The sequence below is a fragment of the Columba livia genome, chromosome 15, assembly GCF_036013475.1.
Source record: "Columba livia isolate bColLiv1 breed racing homer chromosome 15, bColLiv1.pat.W.v2, whole genome shotgun sequence".
Classification (NCBI taxonomy): domain Eukaryota; kingdom Metazoa; phylum Chordata; class Aves; order Columbiformes; family Columbidae; genus Columba; species Columba livia.
Window position 1 is genome coordinate 7877769 of NC_088616.1, and position 22719 is coordinate 7900487.

General features: G+C 48.0%; 1 protein-coding gene across 8 annotated transcripts in view; it reads left to right on the forward strand.

The window, feature by feature from the left end:
- The first annotated feature begins 5911 nt into the window (after positions 1-5911).
- Positions 5912-22719, forward strand: part of XPO6 (exportin 6) — a 51132-nt gene continuing 34324 nt past the window's right edge. For 5 of the 8 annotated variants that reach the window (XM_065030927.1, XM_065030926.1, XM_065030928.1 and 2 more), the window contains exons 1-2: positions 5913-6284; positions 22400-22490. In XM_065030927.1, the coding sequence (XP_064886999.1) occupies positions 6282-6284; positions 22400-22490 (94 nt within the window). In that variant the 5' untranslated portion in view covers positions 5913-6281. Of the gene's footprint in view, positions 6285-22399; positions 22491-22719 lie in introns of all 8 variants that reach the window. The other 3 variants (XM_065030924.1, XM_065030925.1, XM_065030930.1) reach the window with 1 other exon arrangement.

The window sequence follows — 22719 nt, forward strand, 5'->3', positions numbered from 1 at the left end:
GCGAGCTGCGGCTCCGCGGGGCTTGTCTCACCGGCAGAGCAGCCGCTCTCTCTGACAGCTAAACCAGTGTGTGAGTATTAATAGCTCCAGATTCATGCGGCAAGGCTGGGAAGTTAACTCCTTGGCTGCCACTACCAGCCCTGCCCAGGCTCCAGCCGCCCTCTCCCGGCTCCAGGCTGCTGCCTCGGGGCTCGCCAGCACCACAGCTGAGACCTGGCAAACTCAGCCTGTCTTCTCAGTGCACCGAGTGTCACCAAGAGACCCATGCTCTGTCCCCCAGTGCCCTGACCTCCTCCTTCCCCCAGCTCTGTCCCCTCCAGCCCTTGGCATAGGGCACATGGCACAACTGGGGAGGGGATTTGTCTCAGCCTGGGTGCCTGTGGGTGCCCTGAGCCACAACGGTGATGGAGAAGTTGGTCTGGGAGCCATTTCAGGGGTCTGCTCCCCACTACATGGCCAGGCATGGTGGGGCATGGCAAGGCACAGCATGGCAGGGCTCAGCGTTACAGTCCTGCCTGGGCATGGCAGGAGCATCATGGTGCTCTGTGAGGGGTATCCCTGCCCCACAAGTGGTGTCTCTTCCCCACAGTAGGTGTTTTTGCCCCCCAATAAGTGGTTTTGTCCCACAAGAGGTGGCCCTGCCCCACAAGGGGTGGCTCTGTGCCATCGGGTCAAGCCAGGGCAACTGTGCCAGTGATCTCTGGCTGCTCCCCAGGGAATGAGCTGGGCCACCCCAGGGACAGCGTGCTGGGTCAGGAGACCCCCCTCACCCATGTGGCCACATGCCCTCACCAAGCAGCTCTGCAGTCTCACTGTTCCATATCTGCTGGGAACAGGTCAGGGACCAGCAGGGGGTCCCCAGGTCCCTGAGACCAAGAGTGGTGACAGTCCCTCGCCCCAGGCAGCACCCAGCACCCTGGGACAAAAGCAAAGGCCATGTCCTTGGGAGGTGGCAGCAGGAGGACACAGAAAGGCTTCCCCAGGCTGGCCACAGGCTTTGTCATTTCTCGTTGTGAATTATTCAGTGTGTGGCTCTGCTTGCAGTGCATCTGCTCCAGCCACACCCCCTCTAATGGCAAAAATCGATGGCTTTTTAATTTCTCTTGGCCAGAAAACTCCCAGCCATACTGCTCGAGGGTCCTGTCTTCACTGCACAGCTGACAGGGGACCCAACCTTGAGGGTGGTTTATCCCAAACTTATTTCCATCACCTTTTTACATGATCTAGACATGTGCTGGGCTACATAGTTCTACCTGTGAGGCTGCGAGGTCCCTGCGCTTTGTAACTCTGGTGGGGCTCAGCCGCCCACACTGGACCCAATCCAGGATGAGGCCCAGGGCGCAGCAGAGACCCCTGCCCTACAGCCAGGTCCTCAGACCTGCCCCCAGTGGACCAGCCTCCAGTGCCTTGGCTGGCTGGGACAGGGTGGATGCATCCCGGGGGTGTGTGGGGAGGATGCCTGGCTGGCTGTGCTCTCTGGCCATGGTTATGGGTGTGTTTACACGGGCCTGGCTGGAGTTGATGTACAAGTGCACATGTGCATGGCTCTGCTCAGCGTGTATGCATGTGCATGGGTGTGCTTGGTGTACATGCCCACACATGGCTGAGCGCAGGGAACACGTGTGTGCACAGCCATGATGGGTGAGAGCATGTTGCCCCAGGCCTGGAGCAGCAGGAGCTTCGTGATTCAGAGCAGGGGGCTCTTCCTCGCATGCTCACCTGGCTGGCCTTGCGGGCTGGGCTGATGTGGGAGCGGCACCGTCTTGTCACCCCCTGCCTATGCGGGGAGCTGGTGGGGACATCTGCCCAAGACAATGGGGCTGTGCAGTGTGTTTGCAGGGATGCTGCTGCCGTGCTGGTCCCTGAGCATCAGCATTCCGCAGGTTTCTGGCACCAGAGGAGCCCCTCTCCAGCCCGTGGGGTGCAGGCGGGTACCCCTGCCACAGCCAGACTCCCATGGCCCCCCAGGCCCCCTGGGTACAGCACCATGGACCTGGCACCCACCCAGGCACCCACTCACCAAGAACACACTGCAAAGAGCAACAAAAAATGTTAAAATTTAATGCCTCAGCTAATGGGCCAAGTGTAGAGGAGCAGAAATCCAGAGAAGAAGGGCTGCTCTCCCACAGAAGGAAAGAGTGTGCCCAGCCCCGGGGAGCCCCTAATGGCTTCTGGCTTCACAGCTCCCTCCACCTCACGCTTCCTGGAAGAAGGGGAGACCTTGCTGGTCCACCGTGGTGCCTGGCTGATGGGACCTTGTTCCCATCTCGCTGTACCCAGCTCCATAAAAACCCATTAGCTGCCTCCTGGTGGGACCGAGCAGACAGTCACAAATCCATGCGGCTCCTGGTGGGTGCCCCACATGAGCTCAAGGTGGGGACCTTGCTCATGGGAGCCTGAGCTGTGCTGTTCTCCTCCACTGCCCCCTGCATCTCTGCTGGCCCCTCTCAAAATCGTGGGAGCCTCGGAACAGGGAGAGGTGCAGAATGGCATGTTGGGACATTTTGTCGCTTTGCCTGGTGGGTCTTTGATGTCTAAGAAGTCAGGGACAGACTCTGAACTTTGTGTAGGTTTAAAAAAAGCAACAGCCCCAAAGTACTTTCTCCTTTGCCTGTAACAGAAGCAGAATCAGAGAGGATGAGCTACCCTTGCTGCCCCTCTCACACCCTGCTCCTCAGGTCTGAGGCTGCTGGAAAGGGCGATTTGGACACCAGGATGAATTTCCAGGCCCCCCTTTCAAATGCACATGAAACACCAGACCTGCAAGACCTGTCTGAAGCATGGTCTTGCCTGCACTCCCCCCATGTCTGCCTCTTTAGGGACCTCCTGTCATGTCTCAGACCCTGGCTCCAAGGGCTTGCTTTGTCCCAGCCTAAAGCAGCTGCCCTTCAGTGGGAATTGGGAAGCCATTCCCTGTAATATAATCAGCAAAAAACCCAGCACCTGAGAGCCCAAATAGCCCTAGATAGATCCCAAGGGGTGTGGAGCAGAGGCAGGAGCAACTGGCCAGGGGCTGTGGTGGCCACAGAAGACCCTTGCCCACCACAGCCACCCTGGCCAGGACCGAGTGATGGCAGCAGAGAAGGAAGGACACTCATCATGGGGAGGGGTGTCTTGGGATCACTTCTTCCCTGGAGCAGTGGGCTGTGGTTGTTTTTTTAAATTAATTATGCATATCTGTACTTTCCACAGGTATTTGTACTCCAGGCCTTTATTTGCTGTATTTTTTATAGCTTGCTAAATAAGCAAACTTATTGCCAAGCCACTTGTGAGACACAGGGACTGGTTGGGGTTTGCTGCACAAAACTTTCCTTCACATTTCAAAGTTGCTTGGTTGTACTTATAAAATACGGTTAAACTATTTTCATCAAATTACTTTACATTAGGTGGCAAGGTAGTAAGATGCATTGCATTCGGAATGAGTTACAGCTCAATTTGTGGTAGGAACAATAAAAGGAGATGGAAACAGATACATGGCTGGATGTGAAGCGTTGCCAGCTGCTGGGTTGGCATTAGGCTCAGACTAACCCTGGAGGCAAAACCCCAACTCTGCAAAACTGGAATAAAGCAACTAAATGCAGTAAATATTTCAACGTGTGATTGAGCGGGCTGGAATCAAGGCTGGGGCTGTGCAGGCGGCTTTGATAAAAGGGCTTCAAAACACATTCCAGCGGACACATTTCTGTGCATGTTTACAATAAAAACTGAGGGATAAACCATGCAGTAAAGAATGATTTTCACAAATCCTGTTCCCTTGGTGTCTCAACACAGCTGTTCAGCTCCTTAGTATTTCCCTTCCCAAAGCAGGGACGAAGGCTTGAAAAGCTCAGCATTCACTTTCAGCCCCAAATCCTGTGCTAAAAGATCTTGTGACCCCTTGGATTTTGTAGAGGAAACAGGAATAGAGAAGAAAATCTCCCTGTAAGGATCCCACAGTTTGGTGGAAGGTTCCTCTTCTTTCTTTTGGTCCTCACCACGTTGCCTTATGCCTGCAGCACATCGGATCCCTCCCACCCCAGCCCAGGGATCTGGAGCCAAATAAAAAAAGCCCACCCCAAAAAGCTTTGGCGGCAGGAGAAGCAGCTCTCCACGGCTGGGGAGGCAAGAGGTGCATGGCTCAGCAGATCCGTGTCCGGCAGCTGTTTTTCCCCGGCTGGCAATGTGCACCTTGGAGCACGTGTCAACAAACAACCCCGTCGGAATAACAAACGGCGATAATAAGATTATCCTTTTAATGATCACCATGGTAACCTGCCCTCTGCCAGCGCAGCTGCAATATCTTGATGTAACCATCGCTGAAGCGGTGTCTCAAGGCAGTTCCAGCCTCCATTAAATGTACTGGCGGGCACAGCACATAGCGCAGCTTGGCCTGGAGTTTTGAAGGTGTTGGAGTGGTTTTGGAGATGCTGGAGGGATTTGGAGGTGTTAGAGGAGTTTTGGAGGTGTTAGATGAGTTTTGGAGGTGTCAGAGGGGTTTTGGACATATTGAAGAGGTTTTGGAGATGTTGGAGACATTTTGGAGATGTTGGAGAGGTTTTGAAGACGTCGGAGGGTTTTGGGGGTATTGGAGAGGTAGGTTTTGGAGACAGTGCTCTGCCTGGGGGTGCATACAGTAATTTGTCAGCACGTGGCAGCAAACAGATGCACCTCCCACGCGCCCAGGCGCTGTCTGCTCGGCTGCGAGCTGCTCGTCTCCTTCTTGGCGAGTTTTTATCAGCCTGGGTGGCCCAGGAACAGCATTTCCACCCGCGGGTAAAGGCTGATGGGGGTGATTGGATGGGGATCCGCGGGGTCAGCGCTCTGTTCAAAACGTGGAAGCGGAGGAAAATCTGCCATGGAAAAGACACGGGACTGCTCGATAATAATCTTCTTGTTGAGCCTCGTGGTGTGTTACACCCTGTGGAGGGTTTATTTTCCTCCCTCTCTGGTTTTGTTTAATCCTCTAATGTAACTGCAAGCATTTGCAATATCCTCATATGTATATTGTCCCCCCTAAAGCCTATTAAAGCCACCAGTTTCAGCGATTGCTTGTAACAGTGAATGCCACAGGATAATTTGGGAACTCTAAGAAGTATTTTGATCTGCATTAACTTGACTGCTTTGGGGCACCAGTTGGCCCCAGCTCCCTGATTTTGTCAGGCAGCGGCTAGAGACTGAATTTCCTATTTTTTAGGTTTACCCACTCTTCTGGATCTCTCCAGGCCACGGCAGACATTGGAAAACTGAGGGCCACAGACAGGCCCAGCTCGAGTTAAAACTGGGGGATGGGAATAGGAGCTTAGGAACGGGTTTATGTGCCATGTAGCTTTGTTATCGCTGCTGGTTGGGGGTTCCCTCATCTCTCTCGCCACTTAATATTAACTATTTAATTAGTTACACGGGCACAACGGCAGTGAACACAGACAGTGTCCCTGTACGGCTGTAGCTCTGGAGGAGCCGGGAGGCGGCACAGCCGCACCTGAGGGTCGGGGGAGGGGGCACGACCCAGGCCGGGCACGCGGCTGCCCCACCGCGTTGCCAGGCAACGCTGCCCCGCCTGAGCCTGGCACGGGGCGCGCCCAGGCCCCGCCCGAGGGAGGGCGTGGCCAGAAGTAGCCCCGCCCCTCAGGGCTCCATCCCCAGACACACGAGGGCAAAGGGTGGGCACAGACCCCTCCCAGACTGTCGCTTCCTGCCGGGCGGGAAGCGCGTCTCCCGCATGCGCAGCTGTGCCGGGGCGGGGCGCCGCGCACCTCCGGGCGTGCACCTTCCCTCCCTGCCCCACCCCGCACCGCGAGGCACCGCGCCATACTCCAAGATGGCTGCCGGCGGCGTGCCGCGGCAAACTGCGCATGCGCCGACACGGCCGCCTCGGCCCCGATTGGCTGCGCGGGCCCGGCGACCGCTTCCGGCGGGAGGGCAGGGCGGGGCGGGGCTGGCAGAGCCACCTCCCCGGTGCGCGGTAGGATGTGCCTGGCGTAGTCAGCGGCCGCACCGACAGCCGCCGCACCGGGCCGCGTTCCCCTCCCGCCGGCGAGCGCCGCGCGGGCCAGCCCTCCGGCAGCACTTCTTAGCGCCCCGGGACTCCCGGTCCTCGCCGGCCGGCGGAGGCCCGCTGGCTGGGAGGCGGCGGCGGCAGCAGCGGCGGCTCTCCGGGCGGAGGGCCACCTGCGGTGCCCGGGGCTCTGCGGCTGGCGGAGGTTTCGCCGGTGCATGGGCGGGGAGGCCCCGCCGCGGCCGGCCATGACATGAGCGGAGCGCGGCGCCCTGCCTAGAGCCGCCCCGCGGAGCCGCCGGCAGCCATGGTGAGTGCGGGCGGGGAGCGGGGGGGCTGGGGGATTCCGCTGCGCTCCGGCGGGGCCTGCGGCCTGGCCCGGGCCTGCCGGCCCTTGGGGCTGCCCCCGGCACGGGGACCGGGCCACCCGGGCCTGCTGCGGGGAGGTGCCCGGGCAGCGTGCGGGCCGGACCCGAGGGGCCTGCGGGTGCTCGGGGCGGCCTTCGCCCCCGGAGCCGCCGTGGTAACAAATCTCAAAGAGCCGTGAAAGCAGAAATTCTTCATGGGAGCGTCTGTGCCAGAGAGTGTTGAGAACTGCAGATTTTCTCCAGTGCCAGCCGTGGACTTGGCCTGTTCGCCTCCAGTTTAGCCTTGGATAAGCTGCAGAAATGGCCTGGATTCCTTTCCGTGCAGAGCGTTATTTAATTCTGCTGTAGATAGTGGTCTCCGGCTGCCTTCCAGCAGTGGGGGTTGCAGCTGTGTGCAAACCTATCGAGAGATACAGAGCTGACATACAGCGTGCTTTGATTTGCACAATCTTTTTTTCTTGATAAGAAGTGAGAGAAGACATCTGCATTCCGTTGGGTGCACACAGAGCCAGGCTTGCGGGGCTGGTAGGTGGAAATGTGGTTTCAGGGGATCGTGACATTGCTCACTGTTGCCATATCAAGCACTGGCAGTGGTGTGCTAATAACAACTGCTCTTCTTATTTTTCCTGTGTTTTACCTGCAGGAAAACCTTATATCCCCAAGTTTACTGGGTTGACAAAGGGAAGCCACAAACATGTGCTTTCCAGCTGGTCAGTAAGTAGAGATGTGTTTGGCAGCCCTGGATCTTCTCATGGAAAACTGCCTCCTGTCCTGTCTCACCCAGAGGGTCCCACTGGGCAAAGGCAGTGGTTACTGATATAGTTTTCAACCACTTTCTAGCTTAAGCGGTCTTAAATAACGTAGGCTCAGGCCTTTCACCCCTTTGGGAAGTTGGGATCTTGGTTTGCAGTTGTTAGGTTCTTCAACCAAGAGCAGAAATAATCGCATCTGCGTACTGTTTGCTGTGTTCCTGGTACCGTCTGTTGGTAGTTTATTGAAACCTTGCTACCTGTAGCCTGTTTAAGTTGAATTTCGTTGGTCCCTTCGAGAGGCTTTGCAACTCCTTGTGGTGTCTGCTAGGGTGGGACATGATCTCCTCAGTAAATACACGTAGCAACCTGGTACTGCTGGGTCTGCATGCGCCTTAATCAGTTGGAGGGATGCGCCTGCCTGTCAGGGACAGATTCTGCCAAATGTCACCGGTGTTCCTGAGTTTAGCTTTGGCCAAAGCTACAACAAAGGGTGATATTCTTGGGCTGGATTCTTTGTAATGAATACCTTTTTTCATGAAGATTAACAAATACTGTGGTGAAGTTCTGTGAATTTAGTGGATTAGTTGTATATAACAAGCTGTAGCTCTGCATGAGGCAAGAGGTTACAGAGTTTTGTGCTTCAGGTTGTGCACTCATAATTGCAGGTGGCACAAAGACTTCTTAGTTTTTCCCTTGCCTTCATACAGATATGTACATTTAGCCTCCTGAATTACACCTAGTTTTCTTTTATTCCTTGACCATCCAATATTTGGTTCAGCTACAAGCTGAGTACTGGCTTTGGAAGTTCTGAAGCAGTCATTGGGTTACACTGCAGAATTTACTGTTGTAACTCATCATGTGACTGCTGTGCAAGATTTTCCTTATGTTCCAGTTTCCTTGGAGCTTACAGAGCGGTGTGTTCTGCTGCTAGTGTACCCTCCTTCCTGGAAATAGTTGGAAAAGTGTGAAGATGAGGTGCTGTAAGCCATACTGGGAACAAATAAAACATAATTAAACTCTGCTGTCAAAAATACCGGCTTGTGGAAGGAGCTTTTATTACTTGAAGTCAAATTGGGTTGATATGGGAGTAAGTAATGGGAACAGTAATGAGTTAGATGTGGAGTAAGTGAGAAGGAATATTGAGGACAACAAACTGTAAAGTCAGAGCACCCATCAAGGCAGGAGGGGAAGCAGTGATGTGTAGTGTTCTCAGAAACTGCACGTGCTGTAGAACTGGTGCCGGTTCGGTGTGCTTAGATGCCACTGGTGGCTTAAAAATCTTATGCCACCATTAAAAATGTATTTAGTTTTACAGGAAGCTCGAATCATTCTTTTGCTTTCTGAGGCATTTGTAAAGAGCAGACCGGCTGCATTGAGCTTTCTGGTCATCGTACAATGTGTGGTGGTTATTAGATGCTTGTGGCATGTCAGACTAATGCACATTGCGCGTCTACTAAATAGTTCTAGTACAGCACCTAGTTTGTGGCTTTCTGTGAAAAAGATGCGTAAGTGTTGATGATGTGATATTTTTGTAGAGAAAATAGAGTATTGTAAAATACAGGCTTCTCAAGCTGATTTCTGTGGAGTCAAGTAAACCTCTAAACACGTAGTAACTAGCTCCAACTTGTGCACTCAGGTGGCACTCCTCAAGCTTTTCTTTAATAGAGCAGAAAGTATTAATACAGTTTCCTCATGGACTTCTGGCATCCTTCTAGGTGATTTAAGTGAACAGCTTCAAAATAAATATTGTTGGTGAAACTAGTCCTTGAGTGCATTTGTGTTTGCATCCAAACAAGCTATGCGTTTGTCGCATCACTTGTTCTTTCACCTTTTTTATGCTTCCTCTATCAAAGATGAACCACCTCTGAAACTGAGCGCTGACAGCTACAATCTCCTGAGCCTTATCAGTCACCTGGCAAGTGCGGTTGGAACTCCCATGTGAGGCTGGAAGTCAGGTGATTACTTCCGAGCAAATTTATTCTTCAGTTATCTGGGATTTGTGTCCTCCCAGCAACTACAAGAACAGCTTAGGAAGAGAGACTTCTTCCAGGAGATTTGTTAGGGAGTAGATTTAAAGGTGAAGTCAACCCTTCAGTTAGAGAACTGCAAACAGGCTTCTCAAACATACAAAACAAGTCACTCTTCTTTCGGGTTATCATTAGGCCCCATAAACCTGTAGGAAAGTGGGAAGCAGACAACAGCAGGAGCAGCACATCCAAAGAAGCTTCTGTCCCTGTTCTGCCTGATGCAAATACAGCTTGCAAAAATGGAAGCAGGCAGTGGGCGTGTGTAGCTTGAATCTTTCTAAGTTTTCCACAGCAGCATTCTGATTTTTATTTTATAGCCCCTATTGTCACCTTTGAATTTTTTTATAGCAGTAAATGCTGTTATTTTCGTATGCTTAAAGCTTCCTTTGGAGACCTGACGATGGTTTAAGTCTTCATTTGCTAAGGAATGAAGTATATCTAGATTGCACCAGGTATTTCTGGTGAGCCGTATGTTATTCTGGCACTCTTGGTTACCAAGGAGCTTGCTGCTGATTTACCAAAATAGCTCACATTTATTATGTATGTCAGCAGAGCTGAACTGGTGGCACTGAGGCTGGATCAGGTCTGTGAGCCTGTCCCATGTTGTGGGAGCTCTCCTGACATCCCCTGTGGAGGTGGCTGGGGACATTGTCATGGCAGGAGGCAGCAGCTTCTTGCTTTCACAGAAACCCCGTGCCTGGCTGCCCTGTCATGCTAGAGATGCATAAATCACCTTTGGGCTGCTGCTGCCTGCTCCTGGAGCAGGTGCCCCGTGGGGGTGTCTGGCCGTAGCAAAAGATGGAGCGGAAGGTGGTGAAGCTGAGCACGCTGCCTTGCTGCAGCAGGCAGGCAGGACAGGCAGCGCTCACGCATGGTGGGGTGGCCTCAGCCTGATTTTTGAGATGAGGAGGGGGCTGGAGCGGATTGTCCCCTCCACCAGGCAGCGCCTGTTCCAACGCTGCCAGCTGATGTGCAGCATCAAAACTAAACTGCTGTGGTGCAGTGGTCTGAAGGTCTGTCGGCTTTCTGTATATCCCCTTAAAGGATGTAGTTTAAAAATAAAAGTAAACCCTTTTACAAACCATTCTGACTCACTCTACTGAGTAGAGAAACAAGAGAATAGGAACTTCAAAGTTCTAGCCTCGGCTCTGACGTTTGGCTTCCGTTTTTGGCCTTCGAGTCACGTAGTTTTCTGTGCCCCTTTATTATCCCCCCTTTTTTAAATTGTGGAACAAGAGGTGAGACTTAATGCCGGTGTTTCACATGTTTACCAGTTGTGCAGCCCTGCCTGCTGCGACAGCCTCGGCAGTGCTGGCTGCCTGGGACGGCCCCGGTGACGGCTGAGCCTGCGCGTCCTTTCTGGCGGGGTTAGAAGAAAGGGGAATTGGAACTGAGTTTGTAGCAGGAAAACTGGTCTCCAGCGTGACTGTTCAGGGTGCTTCGCCCAGAATGAAAGCTTTTTCTCTGAAGAAAATAGCTAATTTAGCAAATGGTTATAGATAGTACCTTTCAGGATCTAGAATAGTGACAATACCTGTGCCATATTTCAAAGACCTCGGCAGCTAAATGCAGGCTGCACTGTCTCCAGTCAGACTAAAGGCAAAATTGTTGAGCCTCAAGGTTCACTAGACTAGCTTGAAAAACTGCTTTCTGCTAGGTGATGATCATGGCAATCCATCGATAGGCCAGTGTTGGTTATTGTGATTATTTTTGTAGAAAAGCATTGCATCTGGCATGTACTACTAAGCTCACGCAGTGGGGTTCAGCACTGTGACATCGCTCAGTGTTGGATACCTGAGAGCTCCAAGGAATTCGTGTTTTGTTTGGTTATTTTAATGCATGTTCTTAGGTACTGCCAGTTAGATCAGGGAGAAGGAGCTGCTGTTAGCATTATTATATTTCTTTAACAAGTGTTAGTACATGGAAAGTGAAAAAAAATAATGTAGCTTTTACATGTATAAGTTGATATCTGTCTGGTAGAATAATGTGTCCTAAAATCCTCCCAAATCATTATTGTTTGTCAGTCAAGAGATATTTTCTGTTAGTGACTACATTTGTATTTGAGTCACTGCTGCCTTGGCCTTCTCTGCATCCCAGGTGATAACGTGGCAGTCTTCTAATTTCAGAGAAAAAAAATAGTTTGCCAGCTTTGTTTTGTCAAAATAAAATGCTTAGAATAGCATTTATGGAGGTAAAGTGTGTAGCACATGCCTGTTCTCTCATGAGGGTCTGGTTGTTCCAACAAAAGAGTAAATTTTAGCGGTTTGGTAGAGGAAAAGCAATTGACTCTTTCCTGTACTGCTGATGATGGTCAAGTTGCTTCACTCATCAGGCAGCCCTGGGGGTTTCTTTTTCATGAGAAAGGGAGCGGGTCCCCTGGTGAGAGCCTCTGGAAGGTGGGGATGGCTGCAGCTTCTCCAAGCGCAGGCTCAGGAGCGCCTGCAGTTTACAAATGGTGTTTCTGCAGTGAAGCAACTTTTTTTGCAATCTTACCTTCCCCCACCTTTTATTCCTTTCTTGATCCATGCTTCTGTTTTCTATTTACAATCAGAATAGGGAGCTTTTACTTCACTTGAAGCATTTCAGGCTCTATTAGCAACATCACAAATTCCTTACATTTTTTTTGCTCTTAATCTTCCCTGATCCCTCACCTGTGGGGATCATGCGCAGAATTACATTTCTTTTACCATTTCCAGCATTTTGCATTTCGTGCACCAAATTATCTTTTATTTGTGTCAGCATCTCCAAGTTTGTGGCTTGGTCTTCAAATCTCTGTGTGTATTTTTAGCAGTTTGATTTAATATTTTATTACAGCTTTAATTGCAGCACGAATTTCTTCCCAAGAGGGATTTTTGCGATTCTTTTGGTTCCCTCTTTTGAGAAGGGAGCGTACTCATCTGTTTCGTATACTGGCTTGTCAGGGTGCCAAAGTCAGCATTGAATGCAGGAGATGCAGCCTTGGAGAGGAAAGGCTGTGGTGTGTCTTGGGTCTTTTTTTATTCCTTACAAGAGATGATATTTTTTTTTCTGAAAAAGCCTGTGTTGTGCTTGGTTGATTCTCTCCTGCTTCAATGGGTAAAAGCAGAACAGATCTCTTCTGCGTTACTGTACAACTAGTCCTTTTCCTTGGCACTGAGGGCAGTTGCTTCCACTGAAGTTTGTCCAAATGGTTGATTTCCTGTGGTTGAAGAACAGTGTGTTTAAAATCAAAGTCTGCAAGGGAGACAGTAGAGAGAGCTACTCTGTAGTGGTTGGATTTGTCGTTCCCCCTTCTTACCATTGCCCAGTTCCTTTGCTTATAGGGAGAAAATGGAATTTTCTACAATTCCTTGGCTACCTTTTTGCAAATGTGAAGAAAGTAAAAAAAAAAAATAGGTGGATGGTGCAATCCATAGCCCATAATCTCTGATGGGCAAGTGTGAGGTACTGCTGAGGAGTGAGGCTGTTTCTGCCCCATCCCCATCTGATGCTGAAGGCTGCACTGGCCGCTCCTCTGACCCCGCCAGCAACCCAGGAGACCAGAAGAGCTGGTTTTGTGATGGGGGAAAAGGTGCTCTGCAGCAGCTTGCTGTGAAGTTTCAACTTCTTTTTTGTGTTTCCTGTTGCTGCTTGATGAAGTGGGTAGTGCTGGCCAAAGCCCAGTTGTGTGTCCTGTGTGGGCCCATCAGAGGCCCCTGGTCCCAGAAGAAACAGCCCTTGGCCTTCCCCGGTGGCAGCACTCGATGGTACCCCAGGGCTGCAGGAGAGGCAAGGGTGAGAACACAACTACTGTTGTGAAATACCCCAAAGTGCAGAAGCATTGCAGATACCAACATCTTGTTTTGCTTTAAGTGCACTGGATGTTCTTCCTGCATGTTCTGTCCTTCAGAAACATTTAAAATTAAAAAAAAAAAAGTCATGCAGAGTTATTCCTATGTAAGTGTCATCCGTTATACATTCATTATACACTCCTAAGTGCCCAACACAAGTTTTAATGCTTTTGCCAGGAATTAAACTTTAAATACAACAGTCTTTTTTTCTTCTCTTTGACAGGGAGTGGGGATCTTACAAAATATTGTCCTTTTGTATATTGTAATCATCCCTCCTTGAAAATCAACTCTGTCTTGAGTAATATATTGGGCAAGGTATAATCCTTCTCCTGAGATTGCCGTAAACCTTGCATTGATGTCACATCTGGTGTTGGGAGAGTTGTTCTCCAAGGTAATGGGCTTAATCCTGGCAGGAGGAAATGTTGAGGAACGACCTGGAAAATAAGAGGCTGGAATGTGTCAAACCTCAGCAGCCTTTGCTTTTCTGCAGATGGAGCTGCATCTGAGTAGAAGTGCCACTTTAAGAATTATGCTGAATAATTGTTTTCTTCTTACATTCGCTTTCTTTTTTTGCTTGTCCTAGTGCTTTCCATTTCAAGCTCTGCATATGTGCATTATTTCACAGACTCCTAAGTTAGGATTGCAAACAACTGCAATTCGGAGCGTTTGTCCGGGTATTATTGTGAGTTGTCTGGAGGCTGAGATAAATAAAGGCTCATTTTTGGCTTTGCAGACAGTAAAGTATTTGAGAAGTGTTTTTAAAAATCTGTTAATGCATCTTGGATGGCTTAGTGCTGATATGCAAGCACGCTGGGTTTATGCCTCCTGTCACTTATGCATCTTTTTTTCTAGTCTGCTCTCTGGTGCAGGGAGCTGCTGCGTTTGATGGAATGGTGAGGACTGAGCTTTTTAGCATTTTTAAGTGCCAAACATCCATCTGTGAGAGCAAGAATAGTGTTCTGTGTAGGAAGACTTGGTTAAAACTTTATATTCTTTTTAAAGCTGCTTTCAACTAAAAAAGCCATGCTTTGTACCTTTTGTATGTTCATTTTACACACAGTTGCTCATCTATTTACTGTTCTGGACCTTAACATATGAGTTTTTTTATTCCACCACATGTACCCTCCTGCCTTAACATATTTGTGTCCAAAATAGTAGTCTTGGGATTTATTTCCCACCTGCCTCTTTAGAAGTCAAGTTATTTCACCTAAAATGGCAGGGGAAGTGTTATCTCAAAATGAATGTTGCATGTGTTTATTTGGTCCAGCCTTGTGGTCCGGTTTGTGCAAGCCTCGATTTGCTTATGCAAAGAAAAGGGAAGCGATTTGTACCCTGTGCCTGTGGTCCCAGAGCTCCTGCATGAGCGTCGCCTTAGGGAAAAGGACGGGATCTCCCTCTGCCGTGTGGCAGGTGAGGTGAGGGGACAGACCCAAACACTGAGATGTAGATTTCTAGACTTCACTGGAAGAGTTTATGTTACTCTGTACTCTGCGAGAGAAACAGTCACCTTGTGGCGTTTTGCATCTGGTTGGTGGCACGTGCCCAGCCAGCCACTGTTGGCATTTGATCAACCTTGTGCGGTGTCCATCTGAAGACGGTACTAGGACTTTGTGACTTTTTTTTCTGATAACACCCAGACTGAAAATTTGGTGGTGGCTTAAAAAGTGGTGAACAGCAGCTGAGAACTATCTCAACCGAGTGTCTCCTGAGAAAGTCTAATGACTGTAGCTGGATTGTCAAATTAAGTAATAAGTCCAGAAGTTATTTTGATGCCACCTGTACCCACCTGGGAGCCCTTTGCTATGGCCACATGCAGTCGGATGATGCAAAGTACCAATTTTGAGGACTCCGCTTTGGATGCTTCTACACATCTTATCTGTATGTCATCATTTTAGCAAGTACTTGTTTGGGGAAATAATGTGTTGCTAAGTCTTTTCCAGCAGCTAAACCACAATAAATCAATTGGCAAGTCATTGCCATGCGACCCTCTGTCTTCCCCGGGTGATGGGGGCATATAAATTGCTCTCGTGCTCATCCTTGGTGAAAGCCTGGCTTGTAAGAGTGCTGTCTAAATCATGTTTTGCTTATGCCAGATTGCTATGATTATTTTATTTCTTTGGTGGGTTTCTAGGAGAATTTCTGGGTGTTGAATTTTAATGCTCTATGCTTACTGTGTTTCTATGTAATGAACACCTTTTGTAAACGGTAAAGCAGATGTGAAATGCTTGGTGGAGGACAGGCTGGCTGCTGGACTTGATTGTGTCGATTAAGAGTTATCGGTTTAGAAAGAATCAGACTCCGACACTTGAGCCTGTTAGTCAAAGTTCAGCCTTAAAACCTGAAGCCTGGTTAACTGAACCTGCCTGTACAAGATTTAAGAAATAAGATCCCTTAGGTATTCAGAAAGGTGCCTGATTACTTGTGTAGTGGGCCGTGTTTACAGGTAACGTGATCTCTTTATCCTGTTCAAGAAATCAGGTTATCACTGCCGGCTCTCCATAGCCTGTTCTGTGCAGTAGTGTTCAGCCTGTGGCCATTTTCAGTCCTTAGCAGATGTTTCAATAAAATACATTGATTCCTGAAGTGCAGGCTGGGGTTTCCGAAGCGATGAGCTGCGCAGGCAGAGCGGCCTGGAGCAGCTCTGGACGTCAGCTCCGCCACAGCAGGGAGGTGGAGAGCAGCGTAGTGCCTTCATTGCTCTGCCAGTAGCCTCGAGGTAGAGCAGTAATTCATTACGTTTATAGTAGATGGTTTTTTTCTTAAATCGTGGTATAACAGAAATGAGTTTGCAAAAATCTGCATCTCATTAGCGAGCTGCCAAAGTTATGGCCCATGAAACAAATGACCCAGATGACGGGTTGTGTTGTGCGGCCAGGAGATGTCTTGAAATGGCACCAGGAGCCTGAGCTGTTCTCAAAGCACAGAGTGAAGCCGACTCTAGCTTCGGTTCATTAAACCACAAAAACATCTCTGAAATGCAGCGCGGAAACTGAGAATAAAGACAGAGCCACGTCTTGATAGCATCAGCAGTGCGCTGCCAGGGAGCACATATGCTGCAGGGTCTGTGTGCTGTCTCCTGGTTTAAGACCTTTGCGTGAGTTATACTGGTAAGGAGACCCTGGGAATAAGAGTGAAACCCCAGACTTCTTTTATTATTAGTTGGAAATGATTAAATGTAGGAAGTAACGCTGCCTTTGAGCTGCACAGCTCTGCCTCTCCGTCATGTGCATTCATGCTTTCTAGGAGATGTGTGTGATGTCGTACAACTCTTTTAAAAATACTTCATAATTCTGCTTTTGTTGCTAAAAATAATAACTGTGCTTCAGTTCTTTCATGAACTTTACTGCATTGAGTGACCCGAGGCTGCTCCAGGGGTTCACTGGAGTGGTGATAATATCTGTGCTTTGCTGATGACTACAAGAGGAAAGGCTTTTGATGACCCACAAAAGTAGGCTTGAAATGAGCCACCATCTTTCTGAGAGCGTCATTACTAATTTATGTGTTCATTATCATGTTATGTTAGGGCTTGGGCAGGGAGGGGCTCTGAAAGACACCCTGGTGTCATTCTTAAATGAGTAAATTACTACCTTAGTACATATGCATGTCAGGTATGTCTATTATTAAATTAGGCTTGATTGAATTCCTTTAAAAGTGATCTACAATACTAAAAAAAAAGGTTAAAAACAACAGAAGGAAGAAAGTTCAACAGCTGAAGTGTAGTGGTTTGAGTTTGGATGTGTATACCTGCACTATTAAGTAACAATGCACAATTGGAAGCAGAAAGCTCTGAGGTGGAAGAGTGTGATTTAGCAAAGGCAGGGTGATGGTGCGTTGGTTTATACCAGCAGCTGTCATTGTGCTGCGTGCATGATTTTTGTTTTCTTAATCCTGTGCACTGGCTTGTTGGTGACATTATAGCAATTCCTGCTGGGAGCACTGCAGACAACGGGGTTTCACGTTGTGTGTTGTCCTGCAGTCCCTGCTCTGCTGGAAAAGTGGCCCATTGCGAGCACAAGCTGGTAGATGTAGCTGATACTCATCGTAGCAGAACTGGGTAAAATGTGGTAAGATCCAAACCTCGATAATCAGGAGGAGGCTGAATTGTGCCCAGCTGTTTGCCTTGCACCGGTGATGGTAGGAGACATAGTGGGTAGGAAGGGAGTGTAGAAGCAGGCTCAAAAAAATGAGGAAGCTGGAGAAGTACCTATGTTTGCTATCAATAAATGGTGTAGGGCACTTCAGGGGCTGGTAGGTGTGAGATAGTGTAAAAAGTGCTTCAGGTATTGAAGGCAGGATGGAACAAGGGTGAGGGTCTGAATTAGAAACACGATGGGTTGCAGAGGGGTGGTAAATAAAAGTTCCCTAACAGTAAGAGATCCTATACTCTTTATTTAAAGAGAAGAGACGTTGTAGGAGGCTTTAGAACTGCAGCGAGGGCTTCTGCGGTTCAGCAGTGCAAGTGCTTTTCCTACCTGCCGCTGAAGGAGGTGTTTTTAAGGTTCAGCTTGTGTGGTATAAAATCCATCCTTCCACACCAGAGGAAGGTGTTCCAGCGCTGCTTGAAGGATGCTTGAAGTCGCATTGGAAACGTTGCAGCTTCGATTAACATCTTACTAAAAAAGGCTTTGTAGAGGGATTACCTTAATTTTGTCTTGCAGTGATATCCATTTCCGAACATATTAGAAAAAAAATCAACAGGCATAACTTGCCTTTCACAGTTGTCATCAGCCTGAGTTGCCATATTTAGAGCATCGTTTGTATGATCGATACTCGGACCAAGCTGTTAATAGCAAACATTAAAAGGTTAACAGCTTGTGTCTTTATGGCATAGCATTAGAGAAAAGCTTTTCTCTAAAAGAAACAATTGCTTTAGAGAATGTAAAATGAAGTAAAAAGATAGGAAGGGAACTCTAAATGAAAGCACTTCTGGAGAAAATGGAAATAGCTTTATAAAGCACTTTCATATATCCGAGAATGATCAGGTAGTGTTTTAAGGGGAGGGGGTGGTGTCTTCGGTTTAATGCAAACTAAAATTAGTGTTGTATATTCTATTAAAGTATACGTACAATGTCTAAATTGCAATCCAAAAATCATTCCTCTATTATTTGCCAGAGTTGAATGAGTAACTCATCCTACCCAAATGCTTTAGTCATAGGCTACAGGCTAAACTGAACTTGTTATGGAATCCTGGTTTAAGCAGCAAGGTACAAAGATTTTGCTTCTCTAGAGCCTTATTGAGGAGCAGTGAACTGCAGTTTGAACAGCTTAAAATATAGTAAGTTAGCAGCTATTAGTATTTTTCCTCAATTAACAGGAATCAGTTAATCACTTATACATCTTAAAATGTAATTGAATGATAGCCGTGAAGTCAGCTGTTTTTGTAGAGCCTCTTTTTGATACTTGGGTGGATGGAGAGTAATGTCTTTGAGTTTGTGAGTTCTTGGTAGCAAATCTCAATTTCTGTCAAAACAGGAAGCTGTAGTCTCAGCTGTGAATCTGTCATTGCTCTGGTCATACGAAACTGCTATTAAAGGTTGGAGTCCATAGATAAATGGTATGAGTAAGCAGCTATATGCCTCTAGTTTGATAACTGTTACTCAAACACCTTTAGCAAACTTAATAAGGCAAAAATGGCATAGATTGATAGTGGCTCTCCCACCCTGATCCACATCAAGTCATGCTCATCAGACAGGACAACTGCAGGAGCAGCAGACTTGGGACAGACCCGGCACCCAGTCCACATGGTGCGGACCCGGCACAGCTCCAGTTTTGGGGAGAATCACCTATAACTCATCTCCTGGAGATGCCCTCTTGGAAAGAATTTCTAGGTCGAGGTGTGGGTGTCCTACTGGCACACAGGAATCTGTAGCTGTTTGCACAATCATTTAGACCTCTTGCTTACTTCTGTTCATCACTGACTCATTCACCTGCCCAAGCTGTGACTGAGGATTTCACCTGTGGCTGGAGGAACTGCTGGAGCAGCAGCTGAGATCCTCCCTGCAGGTCCGAGCTCAACGGGAGCATTTGGGCAATCAGAAGGAGTGGAGCTAGTGTGGATGGTGGTGGCATGTCAAATTGTACCTTGGCTGCTTTTAGTGAATTGGAAAGGTTTTCATGGAGCTTTTTCTCCCATGACCTGCTGTGCAAATGGGATTAGTAGAATTGAGTGTTTTTTCCTTAAATGTCTGACAGAAGAGAGCAAACAGCATTTCCTGGCAGTTTGATCCCAGTCCTGAGTAGCCTTAGACATTGGGCATGGGAAGGTCAGATTTTGCAGCTTGTGAAAATAAGTGGGAAGTTCTTCTGGTTCAATAGTTGAATATTTTGTAACTGCCAGCCCTCACACAAACTCTGTAGTTAAATTCTGCTAATGATGGTCCAGACTTCATGACTTTCCTTGAAAACCTTTAAAAATGAAATTTGCATGTGACCCGAATGGCTGAATTTCAGACCAGACAAAGTGAAGCGAGTGCTGCTGGCTCTGAATGCCCATGGCGCGTGATCTTGTCCCGACTGTGCAGGACTGAGGCAGCCGTTAACGTCCGTGAGTCGCTGCTCAGTACCAGGATTTGTTGGCATTTCTCTTTGCAGACCCTGGTGATACTTTCCAGTTCTCTTTTAAAATTCAGAATAAACACTGAGCCCCAGTAGAAAGCAAGCTGCATATTAACATGAGCAATAATACTGAGGTGCAGCTGGAAATATTACAGCTGCAGGTCCTACAAACAGCTCTACTTTTTTATAGCCTTACTAGATAATCTGCTTTCTGGGGTGTCTGGATATAGGTACAGCAAATTTTCTCTGCAGGTCTTCAACAGCATGTGTCCTTTTTATCTCAATGACCCTGTTACCCTTTGCTTGGGAGGCTGCTGAGCTCCACATGGTCAGGAACAGTTAACTTGAGGAACACTTAAAGGTATAAGCAAATGTAGAATCCTGCTCTCCACCTGAAGTCCGACTGAAAGCTAGAAGGAGGTGCGCTTGGTGTGGCCATCAGATGGCACATGGGAGAAGAGTTGGGTGGATCTCCTGTTCCCAGAGCCCATCCTGGGCTGGGTTTTGATTGCTTCAGACAGCCTGTGCTACTCTGCCTTCCTTTGGCCAGACTTCTGGAACAGCCAGGAGAAGACAAATAGAAGAAAACAATCTTGGAGGTCACGCTGTTTCTTTCTGCTCAAGTTGGCCTTTGATTCTGGCCAGCCTGAGCTTTTTACATGAAATGCTTGCGTTGTGCTCTGTTTGCTCTTTTGCTTTTGACACGTTGAACATTGTGATGGTGGTGTTTTTATATAAAAGGTTGTGTTCCTAGGAGTAGGCTCTGTCATCTTCAGAATCGCAGTGCCAAGGCAGTGTTAAGTCAGTGGAGGATATCAGATGTTCAAGATTCATGAGAGCTCTGCAATTCATTTCCAAAAGTAGGAAATAAACCTTGAATCTTGGAGAAATGACTTATCTCAGCTGCTCTTCCTAAAGCAGGATTGAATTCACTATCTGAAAATGACTGAGCGCTGCCATTCCTGCGTGAAGAGCCAACACCTCTCTGAACTGAGGTGATCTTGAACTTGGCTGGTGGAGGTGCAGAATGGGACAACAGTGCTGCTTATGGGGGAATTTACATCAAATTGATCTGCCCAGTGTTTGGAAAATCCCCTGTGGGGGTTTGGTGTCAGAAACTTCTGGTGAGACTGAACTCCATGTGGAGCAGCAGAGAAGTAAACTGCGGGGATTTATGAAAACGTTGAATGTGTGTGTCTGGATCTAGTTGGGAGGAACTTGCAACGATGTGCAATGTCCCAGAAATAAATGCGTAGAAATGGCAGTGTGGCTGTACCCTAATGTCATTAAAGACTACACTTTTTTTATTAAAGTGAAGCTCTTGTCCACAGTGTTGCTTTTATCTGGGAAATGGTGCCTGGCAGGAGGAGCCCCTTCCATGGCTGAAGGGCTGTATTTGAGGGGAAGTTTACAGTGCAAGGAACTGTTTGCAGAGACCATGTATAAATGGATTAAAGAGGTGTTAATGGGTGCTTGATCTTGGCTAAGCTGGCAAAGTGGCTTTGATTTGATTGTAGGTTATTTTAAGCCAATTTCCCACTAACAATGAGTCTTGCTAAAATAGTCCTTGCTTTCTTGTGCGGGTCTGAAAAAAAAGGGACGGCATGTGGGAAATCTAGGATGAAGTTCAGTGTGCCTTGCTGAGTAATTGAAAATGTGTGGTGTCCGACAGAGCATCCATTTCCAGCTGTGTGGAGAGCAGAGCCGAGTTTGTGTTCCCGTGCTGTTGTGTTGAGCTGTCGGTTCTCCTGGGGGGTAGATTCAGGCCCAGGTTGTTTGGGGAGGGTCTGGGGGTCTCCTGGTGCTTGGCCCTGTGCTGGTCCTTGGGGACCCTGCTGGATGTGGAAACAGGAGCTGGCAGAAGCCCGTAGTGGTTCTGCAAGTTGTCTCATTTGCTTATCTCTTTGCAGAAGATTAGTAGTCATGGTTTTTGTTTCTGTTTTTATTCTTTAGAGGCAGAACTTTCAGTTTTCTTTAATGGCTTACTTTGTTTCTGTACTGAGGAAGGTCAGGGCTTGAATCTTAACGCATTTATTATTGATAGCATGCGTTGCAAACATTAGAGGAATGACTAATGGCACGGTCTGTACCGGAGCAGCACTGTTTTCTAAGGCGATCCATTACCAGGCTTGGACCTCTCTGTTTGCGAGGCTGAGCTCAGTGGTGAGCTCCTACTAGAATAAAATCATCCCAACTCCAGAGCCTTGCGAAACTCTAGTGACCTTGCAACAACTGTATACTAATTCTGATAAATTTTTTTTAAGAACTTGCGAACACTGAGCTATAACTGGCGAATTCCAATAATAACAGCTAAATTTAGGATGGTTGTGTCTTCTTCTGGAGTTCAATTGCAGAATAGTTGTATATTGTTTTTCAAAGCGCTGGAAATCCCTTAATCTTTCGAGCCGGTACTTCCCGAGCACTGTTGGTGTTGCAGGTGGCAGCGTGGCACAGTGTGGCACCCGGGCAAAGAAAACAAGAGGTGTCAGGAGTCCTCTCAAAGTTCGTGCTCCCCATGATGTCGCTGCATTTATTGTCTCTAAACATCTAAGAGCATCTTCACTTGAATTTGCTGTCTTTGTGAGAATTACTTGACAAGGATGAGCTACCTTAAAATTACTAAATGACACTAGAGAGAGAAAAAAAAATAAAGCAGCCTTCTCATCTTGCTTTTGGTAGCTAATGCAGCTGAGCAAATGGTCCTTCAGGTCCAAAGCCTTCACTTGTACTGGACAAATCTTGTTGCTACTTGGCACCAATGAGCTCTTTAAATTCCAGATCATTTTGCCCGCCACCTGGACTTCGTGTTCTTGTTGGTTTTTAGGTGCATCTGTGACACAAATGACAACAACCTCCTGAGTGCAAGTCAGAGTGGAAGCTGATTTTAACTCTTTCCTTTAAATGTCATTCCCAGGCATCTGAAGAGGCCTCGCTACGGGCTTTGGAGAGTCTCATGACGGAGTTTTTCCACAATTGCACAACAAATGAGCGGAAACGTGAGATAGGTGAGTTCATACCACTTCTTAAGGGTGCTCCCCTTTGCTTTCTGTTGCCTGCAGACCTTGGCAGAGGTGACATGGTTTTGTTAAACAAATACAGCAGATGAAAGTGCTCCATCTGATACCGAACCAGCATGTTAGCCCCTCCTGCTTGAACTTTGAAGGCTTATGTAGTTTGGGTTTTGGAGATCCCACAGCAGGTTCTATAGATAATTAATATGTTGGCAACTGTCAC